General features: G+C 43.5%; 2 protein-coding genes across 3 annotated transcripts; both read left to right on the top strand.

The window, feature by feature from the left end:
- Positions 1-1,014: 1,014 nt before the first annotated feature.
- Positions 1,015-1,971, top strand: LOC132589695 (olfactory receptor 5AP2-like). Its single transcript, XM_060262425.1, has one exon. The coding sequence runs from the start codon at positions 1,030-1,032 to the stop codon at positions 1,969-1,971; it is 942 nt and encodes a 313-aa protein (XP_060118408.1). The 5' UTR covers positions 1,015-1,029.
- A 12,642-nt stretch (positions 1,972-14,613) lies between these two features.
- Positions 14,614-15,965, top strand: LOC132589757 (olfactory receptor 9G19-like). 2 transcript variants are annotated; one of them, XM_060262481.1, is made up of 2 exons: positions 14,614-14,623; positions 15,037-15,965. In XM_060262481.1, exons 1-2 carry the CDS (start codon positions 14,614-14,616, stop codon positions 15,963-15,965), a joined length of 939 nt encoding a protein of 312 aa, XP_060118464.1. The 2 variants fall into 2 exon arrangements, with proteins under 2 accessions (XP_060118464.1, XP_060118465.1); XM_060262482.1 differs by lacking the exon at positions 14,614-14,623 and having other exon boundaries at positions 15,027-15,965.
- Positions 15,966-16,217: the final 252 nt, after the last annotated feature.

Here is a 16,217-nt window from a genome sequence, read left to right as displayed (position 1 = left end):
TGGAGGAGTGGGAATCAATTCTCCCAGATAAGAGTTAGTGCATTTCACCACTACACCAAACCGGCTCTGTAAAAACCAACAGCTCCCATGAGCCTGAGATCTACTATCTTTGCATTCAAAATCAAAGTGTCCATTGCTATGAGAGGGAGAGCAGAACAAATATCTGATTGTAAGTGTACAGACCATATTTCTTTACAAAGACAGTGTCACATGCAAAATGCATCAGAAATGAAGGAAATCGTTGTTTCTCACAGAACCATTTATTCTTTGCAGGTGAAGGATGGATCTGCTGAGTCTACTCTGAGGTCCAGAAAAAAACCTTCCTGGAGGAAATCATGGTGGTTGCCTTTCGTTAAAGTTTTCCAGCAGTCCACTGGAGAAGGTTGTGCTTGACACAAAATAACCTTTGATCTTCATTACGTAAGTTCTTTTTAAAACAAAGTTTCAGGCCACTGGTACAATAAGCTATGATCCTCCTTAGTCCTTCAGGCTCCCAACCTCTTTGCTTTGTTGTGCCTCTCTAGTAGAATTCCTTGTTCAAATAGACCCTCAGGTGATTTTGTAACTCGAGTTTTCCATTGTATACTACCGAGATTCTCCTATAACAGCCTAACTCTGAACATAATCAGGTAGCATGTTCCAGGACAGTACATTTTAATTAATGTAAAATCAGTTGCCTAAAGCATTCATTTATTACTAAAACCCTTCCTTCTCCTCATGAATACATCTGTGGTATATGTAGGAGATAATATTGTTAGAAGTAATGTTGCTATAAAATCAATGTGGAGACAGCATTTACTGTTACAAGAAGTAACATATCCTTCTGAGGAAGCCTCCCATTTCACTGTGCATTAATCCCTCCACAATTCTCAGAGATGGACTTGCATCCTTAACTCTTTTTCCTTCTTCTAAAAATCACTTATAAATATAGAAAGAGACCATTATGTCTTTATTACACGTACTGTTCAAGTTCTTAAAAGGAAATACAATAGTAACTTGTATTTAATTTTGATTTTCTCAGTGTTAACAATGCAAAGGAGAAACTACACACTCGTGACTGAATTCACGCTCACAGGGCTGACAGATATCCCAGAACTACAGATCTTCCTATTTGTGGTGTTCATTGCTGTTTATGCCATCACCCTGGTGGGTAATTTGGGTGTGATTGCCTTAATCAGATTATGTCCTCAAATCCACACTCCTATGTACTTTTTTCTCAGCCATTTGTCTTTCCTTGACATTTGTTATTCATCTTCTGTCACCCCCAAGTTGCTAACCGATCTCTTAAAAGAGAAGAAGCTAATTTCTTCTGCTGGCTGTTTCGCTCAGCTTTACTTTTATGCCGGATTTGCCACCACCGAATGCTATCTTCTGGCAGTGATGGCTTATGACCGCTATGTGGCTGTTTGTAGCCCACTACTCTATTTAGTTATCATGTCTCTAAGAAAGCGTATATACTTGATAGCTGTTTCCTATGCTGCAGGGTTTACAAATGCCTTGATCCATACGGTTGCTGCTTCTAGACTATCTTTCTGTGGCCTAAATAACATTAATCATTTTTACTGTGAGGGCCCTCCACTGTTTGCTCTTTCATGTTCTGATGTCAGTCTCAATGAACTGTTGATGTTTGTGTGTGTAGCGTTCAATTTGGTATTAACCATGCTTACCATTATCGTCTCTTACACCTGCATCCTGATCACCATTTTAAAAATCAGTTCTTCCAAGAGTCGTCAGAAAACCTTCTCCACTTGCACATCCCACCTCATTGTTATAATAATTTTCTTTGGAGGCTTTTGTATCATGTATGGACGTCCTAGCTCTAGACAAACTCACAACCTAGATAAAGTAGTCTCTCTCTTCTATATAGTGGTTACTCCCATGTTGAATCCCATGATATATAGTTTGAGAAATACTGAGGTGAGGAATGCCTTCAACAAATTTCTGGGAAGATCTGTTTTCCAGCACATGTGACAATACAAGTTTTAATATATCAGTTTTCTTAAGCTATAATTTACCTAGGTAAAAAAGAAAACACAAATAACTTCAGGTAAAAGCAAATCTTGTTGGATGCCAGTCAAAGCATTCAGTCACTTAATAGATGAGAAGAAGTGTACATGACTGGGGAGACCCAGTGGTTCCACTAGTTTCAATACACCCAGCATGCTTACTTTGTCCCTCAACCCATCTCTCTAATTTGCCTGGAGAGATAACAGGACTTTTCTTTAACCGCTCATCTGTCTTTCCGGACCTATCTTATTCCACCCATTTGGGGGAGAAAATGTGTGTGTACAAGTAATCATTGGGGTAAAAGGTCCATAGTGCATCATGACTGATGATCTGTTGATGATTTTGTTGAAACCTTTGGGATCTTCCTGCTCCCAAATCAGGTATAGCGTGTGCATGAAACGGTAGGATTCTTCTATAGAAGACAGTATGAGATGTATAGTTGTGTTTTTGTATTATCCAGGTTGACAATAGAAACTTATTGCACAGTAAGAAATGTAATATCAGAATTATCCCAGGAATCTCACCTGAGTCTTCATAGTGTAGTTATCCTACCATCAGTCTATGGAATCATAATCCATCCAACCAAGAGGAACTTGACCAGCAACAGAAAGACCTATCTGATTCCCACAGAAATGATTTATGTTGAGGCATTCTACCTGGAAGACATTACCTTCAGAATGACTTGCATACATGTTAGCAAACTAGTCACCATTATGTCCTTCATGTTGGTAATATAAATTGTAACTACTTTTAACATCTATTTTATTTGTGGGGTTTTTGTGTTTAATACTTAAGGGGGAAGATGTAGAAACATTATCATACAAGTGGCACTTCATAACTTAATTAAGGAAATACTAATATGTGGAAATGCCCTAAGGCAGGGGTGTCAAACATGCAGTCCTATCAGGCCCTCGAGCAACTGGCTGTCATCTGCTTCCTTCTCCCTATATCTTGTTTCCTTCTGCATAATAGTTTGCTTTGCAAGGCTTGCTCAATTGTACAGGAGCTACTGAGCAAAACCTCTATTTTCTTCATTGGCTGAGGCTCCTCCCATGGGGAGGAAGGGGGGAAGGCAGAGCTTGTTTTTCCAGGCTCTCTCAATTGCACAGCAAAGCTACTGAGCCAAGCCTCTTTTCCTTCTATTGGCTGAGGCTCCCCCCTCCAGTCCCCTGGGGAAGGAAGGAAAGAGCCACAGCTTCCTTTGCCCAGTTCCTTCTAAGACCAAAGAGTGCTAATGTTTTAAACTTTTTTTAAGCTTTTAAAAATATATTTAATTGTGTTTGTTTGTGTTCTTTATAACGTTTGTATCTCTGTTACCTAATCTTAAATAGTTACATGCATGGCCCAGCCTGACATGGCCCAACTCAACCTGACATGGCCCGGCACAACAAGGTCTCACTTATGTCAGATTCGGCCCTCATGAGTTTAACACCTTTGCCCTAAGGTCACATGGGGCCTGAAGGAAGCAGAGGCCTGAAGACCACTGTACAAATTGTTGAGCCATTCTTCTGATTAAAGATGTTTTCTATGCCAGTCATCATTTCTCTTATGTAAGTTTATGAATCCAAGAACATTACAGGAAGGAGGGGGAGTTATTGGAGAACATCAACTACTTACAACCACAACCATCCCTACATTCAAGCTTAGTTGACTCTTTTTCATAGTAAGTCTGGCAGCAGAAACCTAATCTCAGCCCAAGGACACAATAGATATGCACTGGGCTGACTGATTAATTCAAATCAGAGTCCCCATTGTGATAAAATTGTACAAGAGCTATTTCATGAGGTTGGAATGCTAATCTTGTTCCATAAATTGAGCTCTTTTAACACTTCCATCAGTAAGAAAACATTGGAGATTTACATTGTCTTTATTTACACTATGCCTTTCTTGCTATGGCTCAAAAGTGAATTAAACAATGCAAGTCAAATACAATCAAAACAAATATGGTTTGACTTGCAGAACTCTGAAAATGTAATTGAATCAAAGCTTTATTTATTTATTACATTCAACGTGTTAGGCCACCCTTCCCTGCAAGCAGGGCTCTGGGCAGCTTACATCAAAGGCAAAGAGATTATAAAAATAAAAAAACTTTAAAGATTAGTAATAAAAAATACACTTTCCAGGATGATAGAAAGAATTTCAGTTCCCACCAGCCCCATGGGTGGAGGGGATGTAGAGGGATGAGGGGGGAGGTAGGGGTATGAGAGTGCAAGACCATTACTGTCCTCAACCAAATGCCTGCTGGAACATCCCTGCCTTGTAAGCCCTATGCAAAGGTAATAAATCCCATAGGGTGTGGATGTGATCTAGAAGAGAATTCCACCAGGTCGGGGCCAGGATGCCCTGGTCCTAGTCTAGAACAGCTGGATCTCTCTTGGGCCAGGGACCACCAGAAGTTTCATATTGCTGGAGCTTAGCGCTCTTACAGGGGCCAACTCAGAGCCGGATTAACCATAAAGCAAACTAGGCACCTGCCTATGGGGCTCACATCTTTGGAAGCCCTGAGCCAGCTCCCCCCCCCCACACACACACCAGGTGAAAGAGGCAGCTGCCTCGGGCAGTCTCTCCCGCTCTCCCCGTCGCCTGTTTTCACCTCTCCTGTTATCCCCACCACCCGTTTTCACTTCCCCTACTCTCCCTGCCACTCGTTTTTGCCTTTCCCACTCTCCCTGCCACCCATTTTCACTTCTCACACTCTCCCCGCCACCTGTTTTTGCCTCTCCCACTCTTCCTGCTTTCCGTTTTCGCCTCTCCCACTCTCCCTGCCACCCGTTTTTGCCTCTCCCGCTCTCCCTACTGCTTTCGCTGCCTGTTTTTGCCACCACCCTGCACTCCCCATTGCTCTTGCTGCCCTTGCTGCCAATGCCACTCTTCTTTTTAATTTATTTTTAAAGTTTGTGATGTCATTTTGGGCCCAAGGACCCCTCCACCTGAAATGTTATTCCCTGAGTCCCCCCAACTAAAATTTTCTGACTACGGGCCTGGCTGGGTAGCTCTGCTGTGCTGAGCAACATAGCGGTGGAGCAACAGAGAGCATCCTAGGTATTTCATCTGTAAGGCTAGAAGTAACCATGAGATTGATTTATGGATAAAATTGCTGTTAATTAACTATTGGTTCCCCTAGCCCAGGGGTGGCCAAGCTTGCTTAGCATAAGAGCCACATAGAATAAATATCAGATGTCTGAGAGCTGCAAGACACGAATGTCAGATGTTTAAGAGCTACAAGACAGGAAGGAAGGCAAGCAAATAGATGGGGAGGTGGAAAGAAAGCGGCTTTAACCTTTAATGCATTCTCCAAGCTGCCAGCTGGCTTGGCTTGGAGAAGTGATTTAAAGAGACAAATGCCTTCTCAAGCTGGCTGATGGAGTGGTGGAGGCTTTGAGAGCTACAGAATACGTGTGAAAGAGCCACATGTGGCTCCTGAGCCAAGGTCTTGCCACCCCTGCTCTAGTCTGTTATCTGCAGCTACTGCTGTGCTCCAGCTTATGGGCAGAATGCTTGCTGTTAGGTCACCTGTTTGTTTTTCCTCTGGTTCAGTTATGTTCTGGGAAGTTCCAGCAGTTCATTTCTTGGTTTAACAAGGTTATGTAAGATTCTGTTGAAGACAACTTGGTCATTGTCCAAAACTCAATGAATGCTTCATCTGAGGTTTTTGTATGTGTGTAATATATCTTGATACTGTATTCATAATGGATAGCAAACTTTAGTCTCTAGCTCTGCTGAATCTGCGCAAGCCAACCAGCTGCTCTGGTACCAGCCATTCTGGCTCTTCTTCTTCTTCCTCTGAATTTCTCTGGTCACCAATTTTGGGTGATGATATCTATCTGATTTGTGGGTAGTTTTAAAATACAAATAGAAAGTATCCTGTAGAACATAGAATACTTTCACGTGAATATGAGGCACCTTTACAAGAAGTTGGGCTCATGTGACCCATACCAATATGCTCAGTACAGTTTTAGAGCACCTCCTTCCTATAGCATATGTATGCATGCCTACCTTTAAATAGGATTTCTACTTGCAGTTGCAATCAGAGTAGTTCTCTCTCTCTCTCGGCTTGACTTCGCGAACGAAGATTTAAGAAGGGTGCAGTAGTCCACGTCTGCTGCAGGCTCGCTGGTGGCTGACAAGACCAATGCGGGACAATCAGAGTAGTTAAAGAGTCACAAAATGGTTGATGCTTCCTCTTCCTCACTTAATTTCCAGTGCATGCCAGATTCTGTGAATTCTGTTCTGTGTTAAGACACTATATGTTAACTATTCATCTTCAACATGAAACGTAAGGATATTCTCATATATGTGGCTTATGGCAAATTTTAAAGTAACTCTCCCAGTCCTTACCAGCCATAAAGTTATAGAGTTGGAAGGGGCCCCCAAGATCATCTAGTCCAGCCCCTTGCACAATGCAGGAAAGTCACAAATACCTCCCCCTAAATTCATAGGATCTGCATTGCAGACAGATGGCCATTCGGCTTCTGTTGAAAACCTCCAAGGAAGGAGAGCCTACCACCTCCTGAGGAAGCCAGTTCTACTGAGGAACCGCTCTGTCAGGAAATTCTTCCTAATGTTGAGCTGGAAACTCTTTTGATTTAATTTTAAGCTGTTGGTTCTGGTCCTATCTTCTGGGGCCACAGAAAACAATTCTGCACCATCCTCTATATGACAGCCCTTCAAGTACTTGAAGATGGTGATCATATCACCTCTCAGCCACCTCCTCTTCTGGCTAATGGCTAAACATGCCCAGATCCTTCAACCTTTCCTCATAGGACTTGGTCTCCGGACCCTTCACCATATTCATTCCCCTCCTCTGGACCCATTCCAGCTTGTCTATATCCTTCTTAAAATGTGGTGCCCAAAACTGAACACAATACTCCAGGTGAGGTCTTACCAGAGCAGAGTAAAGCGATACAATCACTTCATATGATCTGGACACTATAATACAACCCAAAATTGCATTTGCCTTTTTAGCCACCAGTTCCTGCAGGCTGCAGTAGGGGGCATGGGCAGTGGGGCAGGTGCTCCAACTCTGAGATAATTTGTGAGGGGGCCTCCAAGATTTTGATTGCCTAGGGGCCTCCACAAGGTTTAATCCGGCACTGGGCCAACTGAGAGAGGCAGTCCAAAAGGCATGTGGGTCCCTGACTGCTAAAGGCCTTAAAGATAAAAACCAAGACTTTGAACTAGATGTAGTGCAGCACAGGTTGAATGTGTGCCATCTGAGGAGACCACAAGGACCCGCATGACCACATTCTGGATCAGTTGGAGTTTCTGGGTCAGGCACAAAGGCCCACATAGAGTGAATTACAATAATCTGTCCTGAAGTAACTATTGTGTGGATTGCTTTGGCTATGTCGGGATGAGACAGGTAGGGAATCAGTTGCCTAACCTGGTGCAGTTGAGAAAATGCCAGCTTGGCAATCTTCATGACCTAGACCTCCATAAACAAGATGGTATCTAGGATCCTGTCCCAGACTCTTGACAGTTGGAGCCAGTGATAGGGGCACACCATCAAGAGCTGGAGGTTGACAAGCCTACGACTGCTTCTCCTCACCCACCCAGCAAGAGAACCTCTGTCTTACTCAAATTCCATTTCAGCTGGCTCTGCTTTAACCACCTAACCACAGCTTCCAAACCCTGAGCTAAATTCATGGGAGCAGTGACTGGTTGGCCACCCATCAGCAGAAACATTTGGGTGTCATTGATGACACCCTAGCCCAAAGCTCTGCACGAGCTGGGCGAGGAAGCGCATGTAGATTTTAAATAACATTGGGGAAAGTATGCTAAATTAAACAATGCAGACATTTTTGGATCATGTTGGATCCAAATCATGCTGGATCATGTTGGAAGTACCTGGTGTGATATCCCTGTGTCTCAGGCCTCCAGAAGCAAGTGACCACAGAGTTGATAGGGCAGGCAGGCACACACTAAGCTCCTTCCTGTGTATCTCTATTGTCCAAGGGCAGCACCAGGGTGCAACTTGGGACCTGACCCCCCATCCCACCCCTATGCCTGTGGTGGTGAGGACAAAAAAGGTGGTGGCAAGTGGCTTCCAAATGCACCCACCACACACACACACACACACACCCCCGTTCAGCCTTCCTGGGTCTGTGGTTCTGCCGAAAGCACAGACCTAGGTAGGCTGCCAGGAAGGCTGAACAACGTCAGTAGGGTGGCGCATGCACTTGGAGGCTCTTGGAGCCTGGCTATGAGTGCCTCCAAATGCACCCACAACCCTGCCACCCCCAGAGTCCCTTCCCTTCCTCTGTCACCCACCCACCTGCAGGCAAGCAGTAAGGCAGAGAGGTGAGTAAAGCAGGATCTCTGTCAATGTTTACAGAGATAGACCACTGAAATCCTTTGGTTAAATTAATGGGTTTTATTATAGAAAGTGATTTTCAAATGGTTACATCCCAATTAAATAATTTTCAAGGGTACTAGAGGAATTACAGAGGTTAGTTGAATAAGTAGGGGGTGGGGTTGATACAATACCTAGTTCTTGCAGAGTAGGCTGTTCAGAGAATGCCAGAGACCTCTAGAGAGAGATTTCTCCTGAGAAAGAGAGGGGGGGGGTGTTGAAGGCGGGAAGGGATGAATGGAAGGAAGGATGCAAGGATGGAGGGAAGGCTGGGAGGATGGGAGGCAGGAAGGATGCACAGGAAGAGGATGGGAGGATGGAAAGATGCACATGAAGCTACTCTTCACAGGTAGGGTGGCCTGTTTTCTAGGGTAAGTTACATCACATCAAGAGGTCCAAGTGTCCAATGAGAAAGCAGAGTGTCAAAACCAAATATCCAATGAGAAAGCAGGGTGTCATACGCGCAAACCCCCAAAAGAGGAATCTTAATTAGTTTGGCCAAATGGGTTTATGGCCCTGTTATTGCTGATACTGGTTCCTATGAAGCACACAAGAGGTGATAGGTCTCTCTCTATGTGCCAGGATGGATAGTCATTCATCACGAGTTCAGGAGATGGTTTGACTTTGATAGCTTTTAGCAGTAATTAAAGAAAAATAGAGATTCTATAGAACTTAGATTCCCTGGCAGAAATGTGAGACCAAATTACAGAAATGTGAGACCAGATTACAGTTATACCACACATTCAGTTATACCACACATTCACACAGCAATATGGCTCTTGACCTTTAACCTTTCTTTTTCTGCTGTCTTTCCTGAGGAATAGCAGACCATACATACAGATCATTTGTTTATGTGTTGCAGGTTTTATGTTTTGAGAAAAGGACTTGAAAGAGGTTGCCTAAAAGGGTGAAGGAATTTTTACAGCTTTGCCCCCTATATGTCCTTTCTGGGCTTGGATCTCTCCATTTCCAGGATCACAAAATGGTTGTTTCTTTAGCCTTTCAGCACAGCCAAAATGTCTGCCAATCCTGTGAACCAGACTTGATATCATGCCATCCTGCGTAGGGGCCTAAAGATTGGACCGAGTTTTGCCTCTCTTTTGTGGAAAAGAGGCCATCCCAGTTCAGATGGGCATTGCTGTGTCGTATTCCAAGAGCACATTGCTGGATATCAGTCCAGGGGTTTCTTTCTGGGTTTCAGGTCCTCCTGCTGCATCCACCTCCAGAGCTCTCCCAGGAAGTTCCATGATAATAATAATAATTTTTAATTTATATCCCACCCTCCCTGCCGAAGCAGGCTCAGGGCGGGTTACATAGCATAAAATACAACATTACAATAATAAAATACCCCAATTACATAACAGTTATGTTCCTTAATTAAATATACAGTTACATTAAAACAGCAATTAAACTAACAATTTAAAACCACAATTTAATTTGGTGCTACGATCTTGATATAACACAATTTTTTATGACGATGGTACAATAATTCCACATTAAAAAGCCAGCTGGAAGAGGATGGTCTTGCAGGCCCGGCGGAACTAATAAGGAGGGAGCACCAGGAAACTTGGTGGGGGTGGCTTTAGCATGCCAACAAGGGCAGGGAAGAAGAGCATTAGTGTGATGGTCAATTGGTACATTGCCAAGATGATCGCCAAAGGATGTCCCTTCTCCTTCGTGGAGAGTAATGGCTTGCAAGGGATGCTCCATTTCTTTGCCCCCGGTACAAGGTTCCTTACCGCACCACAATGAGCAGGAGCATTGTGCCAAAACTTTTCAGGGCAATGAAGTATGTAGTTAGGGAGCATTTGTCCCATGCTGCCGGGGCAACTGTTCACTTCACCTCAGATCTGTGGACTCTCCACAGTTCTCATGAAGGGTGTCTGTCCCTAACTGCACACTGGTGGCAAGCCACGGACGTGGGTGGTGGAAGTGGCAAGGCAGGGTCAGGGCCCCCAGGCCGGCTATCGCAAGGCCTTGCTGCCTGCCAAACCAATTGACAGGGGGACAACATCAGTGCCATCATCACTAGGTCAATAGAGGACTGGGTAGGCAGTGGGGTCACCACAGGCTACATGGTGACAGATGGTGGCACGAACATGATTGCGATGATCAAGGGCATGATATGCATTCCCTGCACAGCCCACCTCTTCCACAATGTGGTAAAGGATGCTTTGGGTCAGTCATCCCAAACGGATACTGATTACATCGTGACGACTCACAAGTATCGGCTTCTGCTCCAGAAATGTCAACACTTTGTGAGTCACTTCTCCCACAGCAATAGCGACTCTCATTTGCTGGAGGAGAAACAGGCACTGATTGGCTTGTCAATCACTGCCTGATGGGGGACGTAAGCACTCATTGGAACTCCACGTGTGCCATGCTGGAGCGCTTGGTGGAGCTGATAGCAGCCCTGGATGCCCTGATCAATGAGAGCAGGGTCATTTCGGAGGAGAGCTGGAAAATATTAAAAAAATAAAAAAATAAGTAGTAAACAATTATACTGGAGGAAGTGGCTAATTGGGTTTTCCCCAGCATTGGTATCAATGGGCCTTTTGGGGAGCCCACAGACAGGGACCCCCTGGCCCAATCTTTTTGGGACTTGGGGGTTTTGTAGGGGAGAGTCCCCTGCAAGTTCCCTGCAGTTTTGGGAGTTCTCCCTAAAAACCCCTGTCCCCCAGCAGCAATTGATTATGCCCTATGTTGCCATTGAATTCAATGGCTCATAGGGTATAATGGTGGGATAGGGGCACCCTCTTTGTGTGTCCCTGGAATGGGACCCCCTGGCCCAAACTTTTTGTAACTTGGAGGCTTTGTAGGGGAGAGTCCCCTGCAGGTCCCCTGAAAACTTGGTGGCTCTTCCTCAAACTCCCTCCCCTCCAGGCGGCTTCCAATATACCCTATTTCGCCATTGACTTCAATTGCCCATAGGGTATAATGGAGCCGAATACTGTATATATCTGAATATATCTGTATATTTGGATATATCCAAATACTACTATTCGGTAATATCCAAAATACAAAAAAAATTATTTCCAAATATTTCTGAATCCGGATATTACCAATTTTTGTTGTTGACAGCCCTAGTGCCATGTCACATTCACAAACAAAATGGCTGAAAACAACAATATTATTGCCAGGGAGGGGGTTATTTTGTTAATAAGGTTGCCAGGTCTGTGTTGGAAAATATCTGGAGACTTTGGGGGTGGATCTGGGAGAGGGTGGGGTTTGGGGAAGAGGGGGGCCTCAGCATGATACAATGCCATAGAGTCTACCCTTCAAAGCAGCCACTTTCTCCAGGGGAGCTGATCTCTGTCAGCTGGAGATCAGCTATAAAAGCAGGAGATCTCTAGGCTGCACCTGGAGGCTGGTAACCGCACTGTGAATAAAACATAACTTTTGCAAACATTTGTCAAAAACAAAATTTTAAAACTCTAAATATCAGACATGATGTAGATGTTCAATGTAAATGATGTAGATGTTCAATATACAAACTATCCTTAAAGGAATATGCAAACTGTCCTTAAATTCAGTTGAAAGTAATACAGATAATGGTAGTAGAAGGGTGTTCTATGCATAATGTAAAGTAATGAGCTGGAGGGAATTGGTTCTCAGGAGATACTGCCTACAAAACTCAAGTAGTAAACAAATTATTGCATAACTACAGATCTACATGAGATCAACAATCACCAGTTGTAAAGTCTTAATTGCACTAGACATCTGAGGTGGAAATGCTACAGGGATTAAGCCCTTCAGAACCCCCACAACACTGTAGATAAATAGACATAATGAGACCTTTCCCATCAGCATTCTTTGAAGCAATGGAAGAAGGAATGGACTCTTCCCATGTACTCTGAAAATGGCTTCTTGTGAGAATATTGACACACTCAAAATCATTTAGGAATTACATTGGATATTTGGTTTGTTTGTTTTTTTAATTGCATTGAAATTTATGTTGCCTATTTGATCCAAGCAACAGAACACACATAACAGTACACACCTTAAGACAGCATCCAGTTTTCTTGCAGTTTCATCCAACTGTAATGTTTTCTGTCTCTGAAAGATATGCAATATCTGGAATGCATAACTTCTGTTCTCTTTGGCTGGGCCTGGCAAGGTAAGGCAATCAAAGCTGAGACATCAAAGTGAATACATGTTTGAGAATCAGAGTAAGTTTGAAGTTGACTTTAAATATATTCAGCTTTGACTGTATATGTATATTTTTAAGCCTACATAATTAAAGGATGATTACAGGATATGGCACAAACAAATTAGAATCACAAAGGCATGAAGTTTATTTTCTGTTCCTTGTACAATTGTGCTGGTTCATGCCTGTCAGTAGCATCAAATGGGGGGGGGGGGTTGTATTTGTATTCATGTGCGTGTATGAGTGTCTGTGCACACATGCATGCCTGGAAGTCACAGCTGACTTCTAGTGACCCCTAGTGTGGCTTGAATATTTCAGAGAGGTGGCTTGCTTGCCTGCCTCTGTATCCATGCCCTGGTATTCCATGAAGGTCTCCCATCCAAGTACTTGCCAGGGTCAGCCCTCCTTAGCTTCTGAGATCTGGCAAGATTGGGCTTGCCTGGGCTATCCTGGTCAGGGCCTAGCAGCATCAGTTACTTGCATGAAGAAAATAGCAATTAGAGATCCAACAGCACAGCTAAAAATTTCATATCACGAACACTCAATTCAGCAAGGGAGATTCACACATACCAAAGTGAGTTTTCTTTCTCACCACAGATGCACTCAAGCCTCCAAGCAATTAGCGGGATGTGTCTTTTAATCAGGGGAGGCCTTAGGCACCTCCCATCCCTGCCACCCCCATGGACAAAGCTGGAGTGCGGGAAGGGCATACACAGTGGAGCAGATAGGCTGTGCATTGCCGGCTTGCCATCATTCCGCCTTCCAGAAATGGAAGCAAAGCAATAGCAGCCAGGAAGCTGCCACACACTCCTTCCCCACCCTCCAGCTTTGCCTACAGGGGCGGCGGAATGGGGAAGGTGGAGGGGTGGAGTGGGTGCTGTGGAGGAGGTCAGGTACCATGTAGCCTATTTCTGGCTCCCAGGCCCTCTTCTCCTGTGCAGTGTCAATTGCCCTGGAGGCAGGGGTGGAGAGGAGGGCCCAATTTGATACCCCCCCAGTTCATGCCCTAGGCAGCCACCTAGAGCTGCCTAGTGAATGGGCCATCTCTGCTTTTAATATAGGTGGGGATGTACCTTTGCTAATTGAGGCTACCAGTTGTGTGTGATTAGTACTTGACTAAGGCCATCTCCTGATTGACATGGCTGAAGTTTGGCTAAGGAGGACTAAGGTTTTGTTGGCTGTTTGCTTTGAGAAATGAAACTAAGTCCTGGCATCCTTTACCACTGAATGATGAGACTGAATTTTGAAAACTGTTGCAATTCAGAAATCCCTCTTTTGATTCCATTTTTCCACTCAAAATAAGTTTATAGGTCTTTCTTTCTGCACCATTTCTTCTTTCTTCATGCCAGATTTATCCTGTAATAATTAGCACATTTTCTAATGTTAGTGCTGCATCACTTGCATATAAATGGTATCCATGTATAAGTGAGTTTAAATTATACTAGTAGCACTCTTGCCCCATGGCGCAGAGTGGTAAAGCTGCAGTACTGCAGTCCAAGCTCTCTGCTCATGACAAAAGTTTGATCCTTGTGGAAGTTGGGTTCAGGTAGCTGGCTTAAGGTTCACGCAGCCTTCCATCCTTCTGAGGTTGGTAAAATGAGTACCCAGCTTGCTGGAGGGAAAGTGTAGATGACTGGGGAAGGCAATGGCAAACCACCCAGTAAAAAAATTAAAAGTCTGCCATGAAAAAGTCATGATACAACGTCACCCCAGAGTTGGAAACGACTGGTGCTTGCACAGGGGACTACCTTTACCTTTTTAAGTAGCATATCAATTGTGTAAAAGAAAAATAGGACAATCAGAAATCACAACAAAAATGGTGAAAGACATGGCAAATTCCCAGGGCACTTATATACCGTGAAAAATCTGTGTATGTTATGCTATGGCATGGGCATGATTCATTTGTTTTCTATACAGAAAGTACTGCGCAATGCAGAGTGACTATTATTAGATAAAACAAAATACATGAACAGAAATAATGGGACAGTTATCTTGTCAGACTCTTCAAAGTATAGCTGCAATGTGTTTCCATTCCAGTTCTCTGAACTATTTTTTCTGATCTCAAGAAATCAGAACCCTTCAGAAGGAGATATTAATAGAAAAGTTAATGGCTGTCGGTACTAGATGCTTTGAATTGTTTTTATAGAGAGATAATTACAAAATATACAGAGAAGCTCATTGCAAGAAAAATAATGAAGCCAAGAATTCAGACAAAAAATTAAAAGCTAGTTTTAAAAGACCTTATCGATAACATGGTTTTGTTCCAAGTTAAAAAGCTGAAAGCCCAGGCAAATTTTGAAGGGCAGCAGTGTATGTGACCAGAATTATAGCTACTAATGTTAAAAACTGAGCCCAGTTAGCTCCCTATTCAGTTTTTCTCTTTCCCTATTTATTTTTCTTGTAAAATCAGGACACATTTGGTAAAACAGACCTTGCATTCTGGTGAAATATGGTGCTAACATCACAAACAATATCTATCCTACAGGTTTCCAGGTCCTCCAGTAGATGACTGCTAAGAAATTCATGGAAGGAAGAAATCATACTACAGTGACTGAGTTCATCCTTCTAGGATTCACAAATAATCCCAAACTGCAGCTGAGCCTGTTTGTAGTATTTCTGATAATATATATAGTTAGTTTAGCAGGAAACCTGATACTCATTGTTCTAATCTTCAGCAGTTCTCACCTTCATACGCCCATGTATTTCTTCATTGGGAATCTGTCTTTCTTGGACATCTGGTATTCCTCTGTTTACACCCCAAAGATCTTGATGAATTGTATCTCAGAGGACAAAAGCATTTCTTTTGGGGGTTGCGCTGCCCAGTTTTTCTTCTCTGCTGGTCTTGCATATAGTGAGTGCTACCTCCTGGCAGCCATGGCTTATGATCGTTACGTGGCCATTGCTACTCCACTGCTGTATGCCACTGCCATGTCCAGAAAGCTATGCATAGGACTTGTGGCCCTCTCATATTTAGGTGGATTCATCAATGCCATTGTTCTCACTAGTGAAACCTTCACATTGACTTTTTGTGATGGCAACATCATCGATGACTTCTTTTGTGATGTGCCACCTCTGGTGAAGCTCTCCTGCAATGTGACAGAGAGTTACCAGTCTGTTCTGTACTTTCTCCTCACCTCTAACATCATTGCCCCCTCAGTTTTCATTCTTGCCACTTATGCCTTCATCCTAGCAGCCGTCTTGCAGATCAGCTCTACTGAGGGCAGGCGCAAAGCCTTTTCTACATGTGCCTCCCACTTGACAGCTGTCACTTTGTACTATGGTTCCATCCTCTTTATCTATTCACGCCCCAGCTCCAGCTATGCTTTGGACAGGGACAAATGGGCTTCCGTGTTCTACACAGTGGTCTTTCCCATGCTAAATCCCATGATTTACAGTTTAAGGAACAAGGATGTGAAAAATGCTGTGAAGAAGCTGATCACAACAAGGACAGGTTTCTGAACTGAGAGGTTTGGAGTGTGCCCATTCCTATATGGGAACACCCTTTCCAGTGCTAATGGTGGCCTACTGCATTTTTCCTAGTCCAAAATATCTTAGCAAAATAACATGAAAATGCCTGATACTTTTAAAACGCAAGTTTAAAAATCCCCCAAGTGGCAAATATAGGCATGAAATTAACATGCCTGTGATGGAATAAACCAAAAACCAATAACACTCACAGTGATAAATAAAATCTAATGTATTTTCAGGAGT

The sequence above is a fragment of the Heteronotia binoei genome, chromosome 21 (assembly GCF_032191835.1).
Source record: "Heteronotia binoei isolate CCM8104 ecotype False Entrance Well chromosome 21, APGP_CSIRO_Hbin_v1, whole genome shotgun sequence".
Classification (NCBI taxonomy): domain Eukaryota; kingdom Metazoa; phylum Chordata; class Lepidosauria; order Squamata; family Gekkonidae; genus Heteronotia; species Heteronotia binoei.
This window is presented reverse-complemented; position numbering and strand designations above follow the sequence as displayed.